At 43.7% G+C, this 22,306-nt stretch overlaps 2 protein-coding genes across 5 annotated transcripts in view; both read right to left on the bottom strand.

Moving 5' to 3' along the window:
- Positions 1 to 780: 780 nt before the first annotated feature.
- Positions 781 to 3,004, bottom strand: b3galt8 (beta-1,3-galactosyltransferase 8). The gene has a single exon (XM_034091276.1). It carries the CDS (start codon positions 2,868 to 2,870, stop codon positions 1,908 to 1,910), a length of 963 nt encoding a protein of 320 aa, XP_033947167.1. The 5' UTR covers positions 2,871 to 3,004; the 3' UTR covers positions 781 to 1,907.
- Positions 3,005 to 5,885: 2,881 nt separating this feature from the next.
- The window catches only part of tncb (tenascin Cb), a 72,264-nt gene continuing 55,843 nt past the window's right edge, over positions 5,886 to 22,306 (bottom strand). Inside the window, exons 11-23 of one of the 4 annotated variants that reach the window (XM_034091863.2) lie at positions 22,131 to 22,306; positions 18,851 to 19,120; positions 17,661 to 17,783; positions 16,779 to 16,922; positions 16,316 to 16,435; positions 15,499 to 15,642; positions 14,480 to 14,610; positions 14,263 to 14,395; positions 12,775 to 12,926; positions 11,756 to 11,852; positions 10,969 to 11,130; positions 10,210 to 10,373; positions 5,886 to 7,673 (exon numbers count right to left, since the gene is read on the bottom strand). The exon at positions 22,131 to 22,306 is cut by the window's right edge and continues 100 nt beyond it. In XM_034091863.2, coding sequence (XP_033947754.1) covers positions 7,563 to 7,673; positions 10,210 to 10,373; positions 10,969 to 11,130; positions 11,756 to 11,852; positions 12,775 to 12,926; positions 14,263 to 14,395; positions 14,480 to 14,610; positions 15,499 to 15,642; positions 16,316 to 16,435; positions 16,779 to 16,922; positions 17,661 to 17,783; positions 18,851 to 19,120; positions 22,131 to 22,306 — 1,927 coding nt within the window. In that variant the 3' untranslated portion in view covers positions 5,886 to 7,562. The remainder of the gene's footprint in view (positions 7,674 to 10,209; positions 10,374 to 10,968; positions 11,131 to 11,755; positions 11,853 to 12,774; positions 12,927 to 14,262; positions 14,396 to 14,479; positions 14,611 to 15,498; positions 15,643 to 16,315; positions 16,436 to 16,778; positions 16,923 to 17,660; positions 17,784 to 18,850; positions 19,121 to 22,130) is intronic. The other 3 variants (XM_034091865.2, XM_034091864.2, XM_034091866.2) reach the window with 3 other exon arrangements.

Raw genomic sequence — 22,306 nt, forward strand, 5'->3', positions numbered from 1 at the left:
ATGTCAGTGATTCAATAAATCAGTTAAACTGTCAGTCGGTGGTTCAGATACTGCCTGGAAACGCCTCCATTGGACTCCTTTGTTTACTTCTGTAACATGGTGACATCACTACGTAACACTTGCGCTTCTATTGGCTACCATTCCAACACATTGTACGTGATAGGCTAAGGGGCGGGAAATCTCTAAGCAGTTGGCCAATCACAACAGAGCCGGCCAGCTTACATTTTAACATTATAATATGCTTACCTTTGTGTGCCGTGTTGGGTCTGTGGGACGGCCACGGTTAAACTCCTTATGAAGTGGTGAGGCGCTCCACATTGCTTTTCTTCGTGTGTGTGTGTGTGTGTGTGTGTGTGTGTGTGTGTGTGTGTGTGTGAGTGTAAGAGTGTGAGAGAGCATTTCACATGTGTGTATGAGAGATTTTTACATATGTCTGTAAATGATTTTAGTTTCAGTTGTGAGTGTGTGAGCAGGCTCGGATTGGCCATCGGGAGATTCGGGACTTTTCCCGGTGGGCCGCTGCCGTTGGTGGGCTGCTGACTTTCTGTGGGCCGCTGGCTCTGGCATATACAGTAGGGGGCCGTGGACTTTCACAGTGCCGCTGTATAATAATAATAATAATTATATAATAATAATCTCCCGTTCATCGCGTCCATTCGCGACCCACCTATCACGTCTCTGCGCCCCACACTTTGAGAAATGCTGCCTTATGGAAACAGCATTTAAAAAGGGAAAAGTTTCCAGTTATGACCAAGTAGCAGCAGCAGAAATCCACTGAATTTCACTGATAGTTTATTATAAATTGACTCACTTAAAACAAGTATGCGTTAAGAAATATTGCGTCAATATCTAGTGAAGGGGGCATATTGGTGAACAGCATATCACAGTCAGCAGTATCAAACAGTCAAACATACAAACATAAATGGGCAAACCCCATCATTGTATACATAATGGTGATCACCATCTCTCTGCACGAGGCACTGGGTAAACAGAAGGACAGGCCATCTGCTGGCACATACTGCCACCTGCTGGCCGTCTTGCAAAACTACAACACAAACATAAATACAGCAGGCACGAGCAAGAGAAAAAGAGCATCAATACTAACATAGACATGTTTAAATAGTCTTTGGTGTAAGGACTCTGAGGGTGAGGCTTTCAGCACTTTGGATTCATAAATTAGAGTTAGCATCAACTGCTCTTTAACAGTTTCCTTCAGGTCTACAGACACATTATCTATATTGATTATGGCTTGTCAGATGAATTACCTGCATACCGACGAGATTGCACCCTGTTTTTGTCGAGTAAAAATGAATGGAATACAAAACAGCATGTTCTCCTGAACTGTCCCTGATAGCTGAAACCTGTCAAGCAACACAAAGTTAATAAGCATTCTTGCTTTTCTTACATGACTAACCTGATCAATGTATGAATATCTTCAGTTTATGATGACAGAAAAGCATAAAGCTGCACACTTTCTGCTTTTGTTATTGAAGAATGATTTGATATGAAACCGAGACTTAATAATATGTAAAGAGTATAATGTTACCTAGAAACCTGGAATTAAACTAACCAGGATTTTCAATGAAAATATACTAACAAAATCTAAAAAGATACATCCAATTTGTGATCAGAAATAGGCCTTTTCAAATCAAATCTGTTATGGGTCTGATTCACTTAAAATCTTGTTTTATTCTGACTTTGTATGTTTATATTCGATTTCAATCACCTCTTATTTTATTTTATTCTGAAATTGAACAACGAAACCCAATTATTGGATAAATAAAGTGTTTCTGATTCTGATAATTACAAATGTGATGACTCCGCCTGGTAGGTGGATCTCATGGCTATCTCCTCTCTCATAATGGCTTGTCTGGACTAGTGTGAAGCAGCAGTCTAATAAAGTGCAGTCAGCAGCTGCTGTGGCCCCTGGAGAAGTCGGGCCACACATGCAGCAGCTGTGCCGGCTTGAATCCGTTCACAATGACCAGTTTGGCAAAAGTGCACCTGTCGTACTCCAGCTGTCCAATTTCAAACAGGTTCCTGAGGTTCAGGCTGCGGGAGTACACGGGCCGGACGTTCAGCACACGCAGACACAGCCCCACGTACACGTCCTCCAGTGGGATCATCCTGACAAACCTGGAGGCCCAGGAGATCCTGGGGGCCAGGTCTGCGGAGAACACATACCCAGCTCCAGACACATATGGGGGGAAGCTGTCGTCTGGGTACAGCCCCTCTGACACATACCACTTGCTGTTCCTGTCCCTTCTGGGTCGGCCGTCACTGATCAATGAGCCTGTGATGAAGCCCTGCCTGGGGGATCCCCTCAGCCTCCTCACAAGGAAGAACACATTCACAAAGATGTCAGCGTCCACCTTCATGGCGTAGGAGGCGTTTGGGCAGTGGGTGGACAGCCAGTGCATCATCATCATGGTCTTGATGGTCAGGTTGTGGTAACTGTCCTGGAAGTCCATCTGGATTATGTCAGCATGTCTCCTGCTCTCCTCCTCCAGCTCGGCCTGGGTGCTGGTGCCCCGCCCCCCCTCAGGGAGCCCCACATAGAACAGAGTGAAGGTGTCCTGGCCTGGAGCAGAAGCCCCCCATGTTGACCTGACGGCTTGCCTCGCCACAGCCTCCCCAGGGGCCACTGGGACCATGAGAAGCAGGAAGGGGCTTCTGTGGCGGCATACCGCTGGCTCATTGAGCTGGTAGCGGTAAGTCTCAGGGGACAGGAGGCGGTACTCCTCCGCTGGAAGAGCGCTGGGCTTCGGCGGAGCTTTACTCGGTGTGGAGAACAAGACGTGAGCAGACAGGAAAAGCAGTGCTAAAGCCGTGAGGAACTTCACTAACCTCCATAAACAACTTCTCCTCATGGCCCCCAAGTGTCTGTGCACTCGGTAGTCCTGCCGCCACGCCCAGTCAAACAAGGTTATACAGGAAGTCACGGAGCTCCTCAGGAGGAGCTGCTCCTGTGACAGCGGGCCGACGGCCCCTCCCCGCAGGCCGGCCTGCCAGAAGGCGGAAATGTGTCTACCGGCGGGCGCGTGGCCATGTGATATCCCTCCGAAGAAACCCGACCTCTATGGGATTAGTTTTGTATCATAAAGATAAAGCAACACTTTCTCAGGATAAAGCAAAACTATGAGTTTAAAAGAAGAAAAAAACTAAGTCAAGCAAAATAAAATTAATTTCAAAAATAAAACTATAAGTTACAAACAAATCATTTGTGTAATCATGTAAACTATAAGTATTTTTTCTTTGTTTTAACATAGGTTTTTGTTTGCAGTTCTTGTTTCTTCTTTCTCAATGATCAGACTTTTGCTCTCGTTTGCGCTCCCTCATTTTTTGTTTGAGATTTTGACACAAACATCCCAGGTGGGCGGGACTTTCAGGGGTGTGTCCCCATTGGCTACTCAGCTTTTGAGTGACAGACCACTACACCACAGATCATACAGTGCAACTCATGCAGCAAACTCCGGAGTCCACTCGGCCACATTAGTGTTGGTGTCTCCTGGGGGGGTTTCATGAACATATCGGACTTATCTTATGGATTGCAGTGCATTATACTTGTGATGTGTAGTTCATACTTTATTCCAACTTTAAATATTTTAATACCTGTCCTGAACACACTGCTGCTGTTAAATAATTTCCCAATTTGGGATTGATAAAGTGTGTCTATTTATTTTATAGATTAAAAAAACACATCTGTATTGTTAAGCTAAAGGTGATACACAATATAAACTGTATACTGTTATTTTTCAAAGGCATGTTACATTTCAAAAGCATATATTGCTATGTTTAGGACAAACAATTAAAGACTGCTTTAATTGAACAAATTCTGCAATATAAAAATGGCAGATTTGCTTTATTAAACAGACCAGAACAGGTTGCATGTCAACACAATTAGGAACATGCTCACATCTTACTATGTGGGTCTGAAGAGCTGAAGCATTCATACACAATGGATAAAACCGGTGTTGTCTCATTCTATATCCTGTGAGAAAATGACATACATTTAGCATTACAAATTTGACTATCTACTATTCCTAGCCTGAGGAAGATATGAATAATCAACAGATTTGAATGGAATCTCTAACATTTTCATGTAGAATAAAGACAAAAGAGTGATTATACAAATTACATTTATTGAAATTTGAACCAGAAGATGAAGTCTCAAAGAATGTTTTAAATAAAAAGACATAAAACAAAAAGGTGGATAATAATAATAAAATCTATTACATTCAAATGAAATGACACTGAGCCAGTGATAACAGTAACGCCAGCGTGGATGAAGCTGGTGCAGGTCTTTCTTCATGCCCCCCCTCCGTGCTGTCCCCTCAGAGGAAGTGGGGAAACGGGATAAGACTCTGGACGCCACGCTGTCTCAATGATCCACACTGTTAATATGAGAGGAAAATAAATGTTTTAGGAAATGAAAAATATGAAGTTAACAAATAAAACACAGCTCAGGGGCAGTCATGGACGGTAGGTTTTCCTACAAAGTTAACTCAGCCTCCATTGATTTCCATATCAAATTAGCGTGTTAATAAAATAAGCTATCATGGCTTATACTTGCATATCTAAACAGAATCATGAAAGCCTGTTGGTAGAGTCAGGCACACGAGTCCGTTTGAGTGTGTGAGCCGGTGTCTGAACGCTCACTCACTGCTCACTATGTAGCTAACTGTTAGGCTACTTAGCTTGCATTGTTATGGATCTAAAGGTAGCACATGCTAACTTTCATAGCACAGCTTTATTTCTCACTTAACACAATAAAGAAACAGACCGTATAGCACAAACAACACAAATGATCAATACTTACATATATTTTCACTTGTAGTATTATAATAATTGAAATGCTGGTTCTTCTGGGGGTGTTCTATCCAAGCTCAGCTAGCTACCGCACCGCAGCTGCCTGCACTGTCCAATCGCTGGAGGACTGGGCTGTCACTCAAAATCTGAGTAGCCAATGGGGACGCACCCCTGAAAGTCCCGCCCAACTGGGAGGTTTGTGTCAGAATCTCAAACAAAAAATAAGGGAGCGCAAAAGAGAGAGCTGCAGTGAGAGCACAAGTCTGATCATTGAGAAAGAAGAAACAGGAACGGCAAACAAAAATCTATGTTAAAACAAAGAAAAAAGACTTATAGTTTACATGATTACACACATGATTTGTTTGCAATTTATAGTTTTATTTTTGCAATTTATTTTATTTTGCTTGCTTTTAAACTCATAGTTTTGCTTTATTCTGAGAAAGTGTTGCTTTATCTTTATGATACAAAACTAATCCCATAGCCCCGAGCCGAGCAGCAGCCCAAAAACAAAGCATGGCCTATATCTATGTAGACGGCAGAACTTACTGTCATTTATCATACACAAATAATAATAATAACAATAATAACAGTTGTATTAGTACATGCCTAAAACAATAACAATTATAACACTAATTATAATTATAAATTAATGTAAAAGGGTGACATAAGGTGGCTACTATAGGTCCAATTTAATGTACATGGGACATTTTTGTAAATAGGGACATTCTCAACACACACACACACACACACACACACACACACACACACACACACACACACACACACACACACACACACACACACACACACACACACACACACACACACACACACACACACACACACACACACACACACACACACACACACACACACACACACACACTACATTTAGATGTCCTTGTAAAATCAATTAACATGTACTGATTTAGTAAAAAGCATAACTTTTGAGCAAGTCCAGGACCTGTTGTCCGTGGGAAGGAGGAAGACAAAGAGTTTTTAGAAAGCTCTGTCAAAATAAGGTGGAGCTTGAGTAGACCTGAACAAACACAACGCCCAGGAACATCTTCCTTTTAAACAAACTGTTTTATTGTAATACAGAGAAACACCTGTTGTTCACCCAGTTATAAACAAACAAAACAATAAAAACAATTTAATTTACACAGGCATTCTTTAGAAGGTCAGTGGTTTAGTATGCTGCTGTAGCATGGGAAGGGGGGAGGGTCGCTCTTCAAACATTATTATCAACAACATAAGCATAGAGACCTTGCTCTGTCCAATACAAAATGAATTAGAATTGGCCGTTTTTTGTTTTGAGCATCAACATTGTGTCAACAACACATATACCTAGCACTGTATTCACATTTTCCAAAAAGAAATAAAAAACATCATCACGCATTTTATCATATACTGAATAACAGGTCCTGCCTCGGATCATAAGAGAAACTAAAGGAATATAAACACATGAGCTTTTCTTTTCTCTGTTCCTTACAACACTGTGGCCGTAGCATGATGCCTTCAGGGGCTTTTGTATGAATGGAAACATTGTCATCCACGCTGACATGGGATGAGGTGGGTTAAATACTTTTCCATACACATTTTTTTTCTCTTTTAATTTCCATCTTTATCACATCATATCAGGGGCATCAGACTGGTGGGGGTGGGTGAAATGAGTATACAGCCGTGGATGCTGGGAGGGGCCCGTAGACAATGGTTATGTACAGGGTCCAGACTTGTGTGCGACGCCCCTGCATCAGATGTAGCGGGAGATGGGGGAACCAGGGGAGGATAAAGTGACAGACGGGTTACGCACGAGACAAACAAATGGCAGGTTAGATGGAGATATCTGAGCAGTGCCATCGCAGGAAAACCCCTTTGTTCTAAATGTCTAAATCAGATGGATACGTGTACCCTACTGTACAAGGAGTCAGATGGATACGTGTACCCTACTGTACAAGGAGTCAGATGGATACGTGTACCCTACTGTACAAGGAGTCAGATGGATACGTGTACCCTACTGTACAAGGAGTCAGATGGATACGTGTACCCTACTGTACAAGGAGTCAGATGGATACGTGTACCCTACTGTACAAGGAGTCAGATGGATACGTGTACCCTACTGTACAAGGAATATCATTTCTGTCATAATTCAGGAGAATTATCACATTATCATCGGTGTTATCAAAGAAGCCCTGAACCTAGACCTTGTTGTATCAAAAGCAGCCTGTCCTTTGTGGGGATACCTGGTTTGAATGACTGTCCATACTCAACATACTGTAATGCTCAAGAAGCACAGTGGCCTCCCCACAACCGCTGCAACACAAGAGAAAGGATCATACTCAGGTGAGATGGAGCGGTTTCTTTCTCTCTCGGGTGTGTGAGAAGAATCTGTTTGCGCTTGATTTAAGTCCAGTTTATGACATGCACATCGACTCCCGCACTGGCAGCATTTCCAAAACCGTTGTACTGAGGGGCGGGGCTTATGCAGTGGAGGTTGATCTGTGAGCGCAGGTGTATTTTGTTGGTTTTGTGTGGAGGCAGGGCTCTTGGCAGTGGCTTTGGTTGCTGCAGGGTGTGTGTGTGTGTGTGTGTGTGTGTGTGTGTGTGTGTGTGTGTGTGTGTGTGTGTGTGTGTGTGTGTGTGTGTGTGTGTGTGTGTGTGTGTGTGTGTGTGTGTGTGTGTGTGTGTGTGTGTGTGTGTGTGGTGTGTGGTTCATTGGGAGTCCAGACAGAGTAGCAGTGTTGGGGGATCCTCTAAGATCGCTTCCTCCTTCCCTCCAGGTTCCTGAAGTTGGAGGGCCTGATCTTCATCTCGGCGAACTCGATCGAGTGCTCGTGGCCCTTCCAGTGGAACCAGTTCACCCCCTGGGGAGGGACAAGTGAGGTCAGTCACTATACTAGTATCCCAGACCAACACACAGAGGTGGGAGAAGTACTCAGATCTTGTACTTCAGTAAAAGTAGAAGTACCAGATTGTAGGAATACTCTGTTACAGTAAAAGTCCTGCATTCAAAATGATACTCAAGTAAAAGTACAAAAGTATTCTCATCTAAATATAGTTAAAGTACCAAAAGTAAAAGTAGTCGTTGTGCAGATTGGTCCGTTTCAGAATAATATATATGATATGTTTTATAATGATTGATCATGAAAGTGTTCTCAAAGCTGGTGAAGGTGCAGCTAGTCTGAAGTACTTTGTAGACTGCAGGGTAGCTGGTGAAGGTGCAGCTAGTCTGAAGTACTTTGTAGACTGCAGGGTAGCTGGTGGATTTACTCCAGGTGGAACTAAAGTCTGATTCAACACTTGGTTAGATTTCACATCCTTCATCCAGATCTGTGAAGTAACTAAAGGTACTAAATACATGTAGTGGAGTAAAAGTACACCATGTACCTCTGAATTGTAGTAAAGTAAGGGTACAAAGTGAAATAAAATGTAAATACTCAAGTAAAGTACAAGTCTCTCAAAATTGTACATATGTTCAGTACTTGAGTAAATGTCCTCCACTGCTGACACATCCGGTTTGTCTCCTGTCTCTGGATCCCTTCAATTCATGAATGTCCCTCCTTACATGATCCTAACCCACATCCCTTCACCCCTCCTCCTCCCATCTACCCTCATCCCTTCACCCCTCCTCCTCCCATCTACCCCTTCATCCCTTCACCCCTCCTCCTCCCATCTACCCCTTCATCCCTTCACCCCTCCTCCTCCCATCTACCCCTTCATCCCTTCACCCCTCCTCCCATCTACCCCTTCATCCCTTCACCCCTCCATCCCTTCATCCTTTCTACCCATCTCTTCATCCCTTCACCCCTCCTCCCATCTACCCCTTCATCCCTCCCTCTCCTCATCACTATCCTCTCTACCTGTCTCCTGTCATCCCTTCCTATTCAACTTGTGCATCATTTTACAGTAAGTTTAAAACACTGGCATCAAAGTAAATTGTGTTTCTTGACTGGGACATTCAGTAATCTTTATAAATACTTAGGGATGTAACAATACCAAAAACTCACGGTACGATAATATCTCGATAACAAGTCCACGGTACGGTATTTATCGCGATTTTTCAATAACATTTTTTTTTACTCTGAAAATGTTTCTTTATTAAATAATAAATCTGATTTGTACAGAAACAGCATTTTAGTAGGATAGCAGTATTGTCAAAAACAAAGTGACTAACAGACTGGAACAAGAAAACCAGTGTTTTTGTACCTATAGGCCTACTACCAAACAAAGTAGGCATTTTCTTTGTGCCACTGCATCTCACAAATAAACAAGGACATGTAATAATCAGACCCTGCAATAAAATAAATCAAGTTTCACTTTAGTTTCAAGTAACTCAACTCAAACTCACGAGTCACTCACTCGGCATCATCAGACAGGTTTTTAGGAATATGAGAATGTCCACATTTCCAGGTATTTATAGGCTGGGATGTTTGGGCATTTACAAAATCCCCTGCTGTGGAAAGAACTCTCTCGCTTGGTGCTGATGTTGCTGGGACAGCAGTGGTCGCGTTAACCGAATATTTTTTTTAACAATGACGGAAAAATCTGAAAGCAGTCTGTCATTTTGACAGATTAGAACAAACTCGGAACAGCGCCAACGTGTTATGCCGTGTTATGCATGCCCTCCAAAAGGAAATGATATAGTTTCCAAACCGTACTTTGCCGTACAGATCAACACATGTCTGGGAGGTTTTGTTTTACGCTGTGCGCGCTCCCGCGAGGTGCATGCACCCACGGGATAACACCGCCCCCCCCCGACAGTTCACGAGCGTGCTCTCTCTCTCTCTGTTCAGACCCGACGGGTAATAAGGGATTATGACGGACATTTTACGATCCTGTCTGTCAAAATGACGGACAGCGAAACGCCTCAGTGGGACGGAGAGATATGCTTTGGCCATGGGTGCAGCAGTGGGTCAAACTGTGCATTGTCTCTCCACCACTTCAAAAACAATACAGTTGTTGCCAAGAAGGTGAGGCTTATTGACAGAGATATAAATATACTGTTGGTACTTGTCAATGTCTCTAGGTATGTACATGTAGCCCTGTAAATACGATGTGTTCTGTTGTTTTATGTTCATGTTGTAACCTGCTGCCATGTTGGACAGGTCTCTCTTGAGAAAGAGATCGATAATCTCAACGGGACCATCTGGTTAAATAAAGGTTTAAAACAAAAAAAAGTGTTTAAAAAAAAATATTTTCTTTAAAAATCGCGGTAGATTTTGTCAGTCTCACGACGGTATTGGGACGTTTATTTACCGCGATACCGCGATATTCGGTATATCGTTACATCCCTATAAATACTGTATAAAAAGAAATGAGTGGAAGTCCCTCAGCAATCTGTAAACCCCTGAGAAAGATTGTCCTGCTCGAGGACCCTCTGAATGACCACGGTATCTGTACCTTGCTGTGACTGTTGTCTCCATATCGTCCCATGAGGTTGACACGGTGGCAGTTCTTATACCAGAAGGCTCCCTTATAGGACAGGGCACAGTTGGTGACAGCGATGTCGTTGTCATGGTCGTAGGTGGAGAATGGCCGGCCGTGGTGGTAGGTCATAGAGTCGCCTGCACAGAGCACACAGACAGTAATGTTGGAGATGGAAAGACTAACACTGGCAAACGCATGCACATGAGATACAGAGTTACATTCTAGACTGTCGGAATATATTTTATTGCGTCACGATGAAGTCAGGAGTGTCATAGAAAACATCATTTGTTAAAGGAGTGATTTAATCCCACTGAGTAACATGTTCCTTTATTACCATGAGAACACACACACACAAAAACATACAAACACACACTTAAATGAATTCGGAAGAAATTAAAATCTAACGTAATGCTATAAATAAGCTATATCACAGTAGCATGGCTGCGCATCACTAATGTTTGGCGTGATGACCTATCTAATTTAGTCACCTGTATCGCCGTTTTTTACGACACATATGAGCTCCGGACATTCTCAGTGGGGTGTATTTTATGTTGTAGAACAAAATGTGAACATCTCTTCAGCTCGTGTTAACCGCAGACCTTATTTCAGGGTTCTCACCACAAAGGCTCTGGACGTGGTAACATGCCAAGTCTTTCCCGGGCTATCGGACTCATTACGGCACCACTCTTATTTGTGAGCCGTTTTAAAATAAGGAACTACTGTGTGTGGTACCTGCTGTTCCGCTGTACCCTCCTACATGGACCTTGTAGCGGCTCCGGGGTTCAGAGATGGAGAACTTGTCGTACTGAGCGAAGGCCGTCTCTCCCTTATCTCTCAGGTCCACTCGCAGCTCGTACGGACCCCCAACCGTGATCTTATGCAGGTTAGACAGGCCTGATAGAGAGAGAGGACATTATATACAAGATGGACGCACAACTAAAATAATAATGCAGGGGTGGCTTTGATAAGATGTTATAATATCTAAGTTTGAATATTGATTAGATGTATTTATTGATCCCATATTGGGAAATCGTTTTGTTATAGTGCCATGTAAAAGCCATAACATAGGACTTAAGAATATAATAAACGTTAAGTTAATACACATATGAAAAATACAAAGATAATTACCCAGAGTATCTATATATATCATGTGAAAATATACAGAGTAAGTGAGAAATAACTGTACTCGACCAACTACTATACTAAAACAAATTATAAGGAAGGAAGAAAAAAATGGAAAAAGAGAAATGTCCAACGAGGCGTTCTGGCAGCAGACAGGTCTTCTCTGTGTTAGAGTTTACTCGCTACAGGGTGCACTTTGAGGGTTGTGACTCGGCAGACCGTTTACATGCAGAACAACCTTCATAACACAAGGGGGCGGGCGATAACCGGGAAAGCCTGACATGGGGCCTTTAAATGAATCAGCTATGGAAAGAATATATATTATCACTGATACACTACATTGTATCTGGCCATATTGATATATGACCATGTCTTTGTGTGTCTTTGTTGAAATTACCCAGCCAGAATTCATCGTTCATGTCTCCGAAGCCTGCTGTGTAATTCTTCCAGTTGCGGAAAAACTCCAGTCTCCCACTCTGTCTGCGGAGGAAAACCTGAAATGGAAAACAACAACAGTTTAGTAAAAAAACTGTAAAATATGTTTTGGTGACAACTTTTATGATTAGAAGGTGCATAAGGTCTTGGAACATTATTATTGCAGCCTACGTTGGCCACGCCCATGCTCTCTGTATACACATGGCTAACTAACTGTTGCTGAAATGTTTGGGTGCACATGGTTTACACAGATTTGCTGCCACATTTAAGCATTTGTTGACAACTCAAGAATTGATTGAATGATCAAAATGGCCCCCACTAAGACACTAAGACCTTGAGGAACACCATATACCACAACATACCACATGTATGGGACTCCAAGAGTTGTTAGGGATGCAAGCAAAGAGACATTTCAACTCAAATACACCATTTTAGAAAGTGAATGTATAACTTCATACTGCATACAATAACTGCATTTGAAATCAGCATATTTACTCTAGCCTTGAGCTTGTGGGTCCGAAAGGGTTCAAGCTATATTCATTTTATTTTCTGTTGATTTGGTACATTAAACAAACTGCACACCTAACATTGATATAAGAGGACCTTATAGAACAGGTTAGAAAGTGGATTGTCAAACGGATGCCAATTAACACAGAATAAATACAGGAACATCCGCTAACTGATAAATGCTACACTAAGTTCTTCAGCTAGCTGCATGGTCCCTGCTGAACAGGGAGAGCACACTAAGTTTATAATATATCCTCTCAGAATAGCTGCTGCTGAGGGTGGTGAGAGCCGTGAGAGTGAACCAAAACCAAGCAGTCAAAGGCTGAGCTGAGAGGAGTATTCTCTGTAAGTCTCCCTATGACATTACACACAGTCAAAGGATCCATTGGTAATATAGAAATATTGATGAGTGTAGCTTTAAATATGAACACACATTGGACATAGACAGTATGATGCTGTTAGCTGGTGACTTACGATCCATCCGCCTCCATCAGTCGCCATGTCGCAGTACACCTGCACGGGCTGGCTCTCATCTCCACCCAGGTAGATGGTGTACAGGTCTGAGGAGGTGTCCCCATTCAGCAGGGCCTGGGAGCAGTCCCGGGGGTATTTGTACAGCACGCCAGCTACACACACACACACACACACACACACACACACACACACACACACACACACACACACACACACACACACACACACACACACACACACACACACACACACACACACACACACACACACACACACACACACACACACACACACACACACACACACACACACACACACACACACACACACACACACACACACACACACACACACACACACACACACACACACACACACACACACACACACACACACACACACACGATGATGGAATAATCAACCTTGTGGGCTCAACACAATCTTTGATGAGGGACAGTGGGTGGTAAAACGTTGACTTGGAAGACCTGCCTCAGAGCAATAATATTAAGTTTAAATAAAACATATTAGGTTCTACTTAATTGCTTTCAACTAACCTGATACAGTTATGTGAAATCTGCTGGCATAATACATTCAACTAAAGTCAACGGTTCAGTTTCTTCAGTGCAGTGATTGGCTGATTGCTTTTAGTGTTTTTCTAGCTGCAGGCACCTAGACCCCACCTCGGACAACCCAGCTTGCATTGGGGGGGGGGGGGACACCAGCCAATCACATGAACGCAATGTTAATGTCTCAAAGTCTTTGGACTGCGGGGGAAACCTTTTGATGTATCTATGTCTGCATACTGACATTCCAACAGGTTAGACGATATATGAGGTATTTCCGTAAATAACTGAAACATCTGAGCAAAACTCAGGGGAGGGGCTCGTCTCTAAAAAGCTGGTCCACCTTAAGAAAGTTCAGTCCACCTTAATTGAGGATGGGCTAAAGTTGTTGCTAACTTTGTGCTAACCTGTTGAAATCAGCAGATGGGACTGTTTGGGTCCTGATGTGTGTTTTTTACGCAACAGAGTACACCTACACATGGATCTAATCCCAAAGGAGCGCGCGACTTGTAGAACAAATTGAAGTTTATAAAACACACAGATAAGTACATATTTAAAAGAAAATTCCCGAATGCTTAATCCCAGCGGGAAGTCAATTTACACAAAACACTGACATAAAACAAGACACAGCATCTCCGAGGGCCAAGGACAGTTTAACAGAAAGGGTTTGTGTCCCAAAGGAAAGACCTCTGCTTTCCCGTGATACTGCCCAAGGGAGCCACTCCGGCCAGAGGACCTTCGAAGGAGGGTTGACAGTACTAACAAAATACCAAAGTCAGAGAAAGGCTGCTTGCCTGCTGCAAAAACTCCTTAAAGTAATTGGGGTTTTATTTGCCCTTCCACTTCGTACCTTACAGTATTATAAATACCCCGTTTGAAATGTGTTTTTAATAGAGCTGCGCAGTGTGTGCATGGGCTCACTCACTGGTGGTGAAGACAGTGGTGATGACTCGGCTTCTCTTCGGCCCAGCGATGGCCTGCAGCTTGACGGAGTACTGTGTGGAGGCGCTGAGCTGAGCCATGTTATAGGACACCGCATTGGGACTCAAGACCACCTCCTGAAGGAGCAAACGCGGTCAAACTGTTAGTTCCCAAACACCTGACTGCGTGGAGTCCAGGATGTGGAGGCGGCGTGCTCTCACCCGGATGGTGCCGTCCACAGACTCAAAGCTCAGGATGTATCCGGTGATGTCGGCGCGCGGCGGCTTCCAGCTCAGCAGGCCGTTCTCCGTCTGGATGTTACTGGCTGCCAGGTCCTGAGGGGCGTCCACATCTAAAGACACAACGCTTATATCTTACTGTCCATTTCTCGGTCAGCTTATCCAACAGGACAGTGGCTGAAACGCACTAACTCGGCCCAAAACATTTCCGAACGTTGCCTTAAAAAATAGAAATAAAATAGACCCTGGAAAGAAGCTCTAAACACAACGGAAATGGGCACACAGCTGGGACCGGAGCTCACTGAAAAAACTGAAACTTTGACTTTAATTAAATGTATGATGTCAACAGATTACACACAACTGAATTAGGTTAGTTGAAAGTAATAATATTAAGTTTAAATACAAAGTATTAGGTTCAACTTAATATTATTGCTTTCAACTAACCTAATGCAGTTGAAGTCACGGTTTCAGTTTTTTCAGGGCTGTGTCACTATTTAGTGTCCCAGATTTGTTTTGGCCTTTTTGCAGCTTTTTGTTTATGCAGCACTTTTAGTAAACGCTACACATAGTTGTCATGTTGGTGAACACGTTTCTTGGTGTTTTGGGCCGTTATAGTGCGTTCGCTGTCATTCCTGTGATGTTGCAAATGCTTTGATTCAGAACTGCAAAGGTAGTGCAGATAAAAGCCAACACATAATGGAGTAGACTAACATATTAAATAAACAGGCATGTCACACACAGATCAAATAAAGAACATATGTAATATAAATACAATAATATGTATGGATGTAGCAGCCAGTAGTAATATTATTATATTGTAAAAGTTAATTGTACATTGCACATCCATTCAAGTTTAATTTATATAATTCACTGCAGTCAGTATATTTACAGTATATGTCATATCATGCACTTTTGTTTTGGACGAAGTCTTGATCCACAATGACTGGATAGTTGTTGAGTGATTTGATTGCAAGCAGTGGAGCTCATGGCAGCAGGCTCACCAGTGGTGAACTCTGTGGTGGTGGCTGCGCTCTTGGACAGGTCCCTCACAGCGAACACCTTCACAGTGTAGTGAGTGGCCGGGCTCAGGGAGGACATATCAAACTCCACCACATTTCCTGACACACGCTCCATCACTGGAGCCACTGCAAACATGCAGACAGAAAGGCGGACTGTAAAAGAGGTCTCTGACAGAACCTGAGCACGATTCAACAATCTGTATTCAGTCGAGGGTCTTTTATATAAAGCACGTGTGTGTAACGTGGGAGAGAAAGCCCGCTGGAAGGAATACAGGGATGTTAGCCTTTGGACACCATTTACATGCACACAAACCTACACGACAGGAAAGGAAAACCCCCAAAGGCATAATAAAGGCGTGTTTGAATTACAAATATTCTTTCTCATTATGATTATTATTTATACCTATTTTCTGGTATCGTCCAACCTAACCAATTCCAGAATATCAGTTACAAATGGTGAGTAATAAAATAATCTATACAACTATTGTCATTAACTGTGTGAAAAGGTGATACTGTCTGTTGGGTATGTGCACACTATCCTGTACAACACACACGAGCATAATAGGGCCTCTTTAATAAACTTTATAAAATATGCACACAGCACACAGAGAGCTTTCTCTCCAGCAGAGTGGAACTGCTCACACGGAAAGTCCGCTTTATACATTTGAAATGATACACGCTCAGTCACGACCTTACTGACCAACGAGTCTATAATATAACAGTAAAGTGTCAGTGGTATCTTTATAATCACAGATAGTAGCCATGTGTTTAGTCTGCATGTGTGTCAGTGTGTGCATACCCGAGTCTGCGCTGTAGGTGATGACGTAGCCGTCCACAGTAGCGATGGCCGGCTGCCAGAGGAGCAGAGCCTCAGAGTCCGTGATGTTGACTGCAGTCAGACCCCGGGGCTTATCCAGAGCTGTCCCACACACACACACACACGCACACGCACACACACACACACACACACACACACACACACACACACACACACACACACACACACACACACACACACACACACACACACACACGTTTTGTTAATTAGAGTTGATCAGTAACCGGATCTAGGTGTCACAATGTAAAAGTCAAGTAAAGTTACTTTTGGATTACATAAAGATAGAAAAATAACAATTTCAAAGATAATTTTTTACTTTAGTATATTAGAAAAAATGTAACAGAAGAAAATAAAAATGAAGATATCATGTTCAAACACATAACTACATAGGGTAAGGGTATACAGTTACACGTATCAGTCGTACCTGTGGTGACGCTGTCCGATCCAGGCTCACTCTCCCTTTGACCCTTGACAGAGACCACAGTGACCTCGTAGGTGACCCCGGGCGTCAGGTTGGACAGCACAGTGTGAGCCTCAGAGCCTTCCACGGTCAGCGTCTTTGCATTACCTGCAAGTCCAAACACAGGTCAGCAAACATCAGAAGGCTCAACCCACACACCTCACAGTCCAGCCTGAGGACCTAGGCGCGTTGCACTCACGGGGAGTGTCCTTTTCCTAGTGTCTCTTTTCATTTGTAATAAAGTGCAGGAAATATGGAATGTAAACATTATCATGAATGTCCCAATAACGGTTGTGTTTGTAAGCCTCGAGTCCTTTCAGCAGTTACTATAATGATACAAGCAGTGTTGAGAGGGTTACTTCAAACTGTATTCTGTTACGATAACTAGTTACCTGTAAAACACTAATGGAATCAGTAACCTATAAGGAACATGACATGTATGGGTTAATAGAACCACTTCATTATAATGGATGCTGGATCTGAAGCGGACATGACGTTACTTGCCACATAATATCCATTAATGCATTTGTGTTTTTCTTTCAAACTGAAAAAGATGATGGTGATTATTTCCACTTGCTCTGGACCCCCCACTCCACTCTTCAGTAGAGGTACCTAAAAGCAGTCAGCAGGGGGCAAGAGTAGTCCATCATGAGAAGAGGAGTTTGCCCTGCAGAAGACGTAGGGGTAACCGGAGAATGTCCATACTGGCCACAAAGTTACTCGTACGTTTATGCTGATTCAAAATCAGTTTATCGGCGGAAGTTGTAGCGTCTTTGTCTGTAAATGCTCACTTTCTTCACCTTCATGTTAACAGTGTTGTTCCAGCAGTGTCTGGGTGTTACTGACCTCCATGAGCCGGCACATACGTGACCCTGTAGCTGTCCACCCGAGCCCTGGGGACCACCCAGTGAACCGTGGTGGACGTGTCGGTGACATCAGAGAAGCGGATACCCTTGGGTGAGCCCAGGTCTGACAAACACACACAATCAAGGATTAGTTAACATGTGTGCCACTGGAGAGAAGTGTAAACAGAACACACATCACTCAAGACATGTACATATAGCGTGGGTGTTTTCTGCTTCACGATTAAAAGCAGACAAAGGAAAAACACATTGACATGTTATTGAAAGGCACTTGTTAAAGCGAAAGAGAGCATGTGCAAGAGCCAGCAGTTTAACAGACAGAGGGTCCGGGGAGGCCCGGCTCACAGACACACACACACACACACACACACACACACACACACACACACACACACACACACACACACACACACACACACACACACACACACACCCTTCCTGGCTAACAGCGAGCCACAGTATCTCGCGTGACAGACCTGAAGAGATTAACTTGCCCCCATTTCATGGCAACACAAAAGTGACACATGCGCCACGCAACCCAAGAGTAAAGCCTTCCCCCAGGGAGGACACAAGCACACATTTACAAAGAGCGACCCCGACGCAGTGAATGACAACATTTGGGAGGGCGAGCGGACAGAGACGAGACAATGAAAGGAGCAGAGGAAATGTCCTTACTTCTGAAGGTCTCTAGTGTTTGGGACGCTGCTATCCCGATGATACCATGAATGATATTGTTTAAAGAATGGGTAAGCATCATCGTGGGATACCAAGCTGCCAGTTGTAACCCAAGCATAACACAAAGCTTCTGACACAAAAGTCATAATGAAAACTGATTAATTTCTATAAATATCCCTTTATTGTTTTGTCAAATTGCAGTGTGGACGAATACGGTGCTGTTATGCCTTGTGACGAGGTTAGTATACAAAGAGAACAGATGATACCCAGATACAACGACATTTAACATTGACCACGCTGACAACACCATTTAACATTGACCACAATGACAACACCATTTAACATTGACCACGCTGACAACACCATTTAACATTGACCACGCTGACAACACCATTTAACATTGACCACGCTGACAACACCATTTAACATTGACCACGCTGACAACACCGGTAGACAGTTTTAGTTCTGAGTTCTCCTTGCCATCCTTTCTGCTTGTACCTGTTATCACCCCCTCCTTTACAGACTTGGAGGGTCTTCCCAAAAAGAGCCCAAAGATTTGGATTTCGTATTCGGTGTCCTCTGTGAGATCTGTGATGTTTGTGCTCCGCTCATCGCCCCCCAGCACCAGCTCTCTGGGTCGGCCCAGCTCGACCTGGCTCACCATTATGACAAAGGTGTCGAAGGCGTCCTCTTCAGCCACCCAGGCCAGCTTAAAGCTCTCAGGGCCGACATCGGACACGAGGAGAGCCTGCACCTCTGGCTCTGCCTCTGAGTGACAGGGGGAAGTCAGATTCTCCTCTGTGAAACTAAGGAGTGCTTTGACATTTGAGGAACATGGAAGCCAACGAATGTGTACCAGTCTATGTGTAAATGCCAGCATTGTTATAAGGAAGCGCAGCATCAGGCAAGAAATAAAGAGTTCTACTGCGAGGTGGTGAAAAGCATAGAAGGGAGAAAAGTACTTCAGCCCCCAATGTGAAGGTTGTTAGTTCACTAGTCTATCAGAGCCACTGGGTTAGTAAGACAATGCATATTGTCATGACATTTGAGAAGAACATGCACTTTTTATTCCACAATCAAACTCCAGCAACAAAGCTACCGTGTTAGCTTAGTTGCTAACAGTAGGATACAATGAGTTCACACCGTGTGTTTAAAAGTTGTGTTCATACCATCAAACTCACAGTCTCATTGCTAACGTACTGCTAGCTAACTCAACACATAGCTTAGTTGCTAACAGTAGGCTACAATGAGTGCATAACGTGTGTTTAAAAGTTGTGTTCATACCATCAAACTCACAGTCTCATTGCTAACGCACTGCTAGCTAACTCAACACATAGCTTAGTTGCTAACAGTAGGCTACAATGAGTTCACACCATCAAACTCACAGACTCATTGCTAACGCACTGCTAGCTAACTCAACACATAGCTTAGTAGCTTCCAGAACAATGAGTGCATAACGTGTGTTTAAAAGGGGTATTCGAATCATTAAACTGCTCCTCCCTGGCATTCTGTACATTTAAGAAATTCAAGATGTAAAAAAAAGCTGGTTTCTAGAAGACCAACACGTTTACACCGTTTATTTAAAAGTTGTGCTCATGTTCAGGTGTGCCACCAACACTGTCTTTTTCTTTCTACTGAAACTAAAATGGGGAATATTTGATACCGAGAAGCTATGCTTTAAAGATTGTGTGCAGATGTACTGAGCACATTCAAACTAGTACAACAATTCCTTGGATTTCATTGATTGATTTGACTTCTGCAACACATTCTACTGTATGAGGGTTCTCTGGGTTGCACTTGAAGTGATCCAAGTTAAATACAGGAGTCTTTCAAATGTTGTAGAACAGCCTTGGTTTGACCCGATTCACAATTCTGCTGGATTTTAAAGTAAAGATGAACTACAGTAGCCTACAGTTCAAACATGCAGATGTGAGTGCTGTAAAAGCTGGTAGTTAGTCGTTAATCACACACAGCACTAATAATGTGCGGTCAGGAAGACAGGCTGGGGGACAGCAGCTGGACAACAAGCTCCCTGAAGCTAATTAGCTGGAGAAACTTCCGGTAGCAGCACAGATGGAGCCATCTGATAGAAGCAGATATAAGTGGGCCTCAATAAAGCCCAGCCAGTGCTCATTAAAACACTACACCAAGTGCGAGGGTCTCAGGGGTCCATGAACTAGCCTGAAAACCTCTTTTTATCGAGAGGGAAAACGCATGAGGCATTTGTTGTGAGGAGAAGTGGAAATGAGAAGCAGAGCAGACCAATCCCAAGGAGCTGTCACTCTTCATTAGCTTAACTGGTCAGTGGAAGAGAGGGAGGGCTGCATCCATCGGCTAACATGTGCTAGCTTGCTACTGATTTCACCCTCCCACCACTTCTACCCCTCTACCCATATCCCTCCACACCCCCAAGACCAGGGGGAACACAATCCCCGCTCACAAAAGGAGCCTGTTGTTGGAGGTCTGCGCCGGCGCCAGCGAACCTGCTGAATAGCAGGAGCCCAGAGCGGCCTCCAGTCTGCCTGATAACTTTACGACAGCAGCTTGTGCTGATATGAATAAACTGAGTCAGGCTTGTTCTGGGTGCTGTCCACGTCTCTTTGTGCTTCCATCAATCATGTGTTGTATACAACTCAAAGTGTCCTACTCCTGTTTCAGACCGGGACTTCCCTGCAGCAGACTGAAGATGACCGTGACATCATTAGTCAGCACTCATATTCAAGGTGGAATGTTTTATGGATTAAGTAATGCTAATGAGAAATGTTAAGATGGCTTCCCCAGCCATTAGCATGCAGACAATGGGCCATGTTGAGCGCATGCCATATTCTCCACGGCCCCAGAAGCCCCTGGCACCCCGGCAGCGGAGCCCGGAGCCCAGCATGAGAATGAAGAGCGGACTGGGGATGCATACAGAACAGAGGCCTCACACAAAGTGACAAAAGCGCCTCAGGCTTTTTTTGTCCAATGTCAGTCCTCCCATCTTTCTTCCACTTGACCGGTCGTCATCAGGGAAATGTTTAAATAGAGATCCACGTTAACCAACCCCAAACTGGTTATTTCACACATTGTGCTCCAGTCTAAATGGTGTTATTTTGTTGTGTTTCTGCTGTATTTGGGATGGTCTAAGAGGCTCATCATGAGCACATGTTGGTTTCCCTGTTGACAGCACACTCTGTTTATCCTGGGTAATGACGGTGATCGGGGAAAGCAGTGCACCTGTTGTGTTTAACAGCACCCTGACCTTCTGGTGTGTTTCTGCCTGTCCTCTAACACCAGGTGCTGCTTCCTGCTGGACCCCAACCAACATGCGGGCTGAGACACATTCAATGGCCCCTGCAAAAAGCATGTGCATGATGGAAAGCTGATGGGGGGGGGATCTGGATTGTGCATTACTCTGTTGAATGGAAAAGGAGAATGGTGGAGCTTGTGAAGAATGACACATTTTTACAATCTGTGATTATAATGAAAATATGCTGTCTTTGTTCATTATTTTGCTTCTGCTTATTTAGATGGATCACTTGAAATCCATTGCATTTCTGTTGAGTTAAAGTGGCAGATGTGACTTATTAAGAGAGACGTTCGTCAAAGGCCATGGGAATGTTGACAATGCCTAACACCATGAACATCAGAGTAAATATAAAAGTGAAAGTGAGTCGCACCACTTAATCAGGTCCATTCGACAACTGCAAGAAACCATTTCTTAGAAAGTCCACACAGGTTAATTGCAGAGAAAAGGAAGCAGAGGAAAGAGCGAGGTCCCAGCTGACAACGGTGATACCTGTGATGGTGTCTGCAAAGACGGGCTCTAACAGGGCTCCCCGGTACACCCCGTACAGATTGGCCCTGTACCAGGTGCTCGAGGAGAGGCCAGAGATGGCGATGCTGCGAGCGTCGGCGGACACCGTGTGGTTTTGCCAATCAGAGCCCGTCTCTGCATCTGTAACCTCGATCAGA

The sequence above is a fragment of the Pseudochaenichthys georgianus genome, chromosome 9 (genome assembly GCF_902827115.2).
Source record: "Pseudochaenichthys georgianus chromosome 9, fPseGeo1.2, whole genome shotgun sequence".
NCBI lineage: Eukaryota > Metazoa > Chordata > Actinopteri > Perciformes > Channichthyidae > Pseudochaenichthys > Pseudochaenichthys georgianus.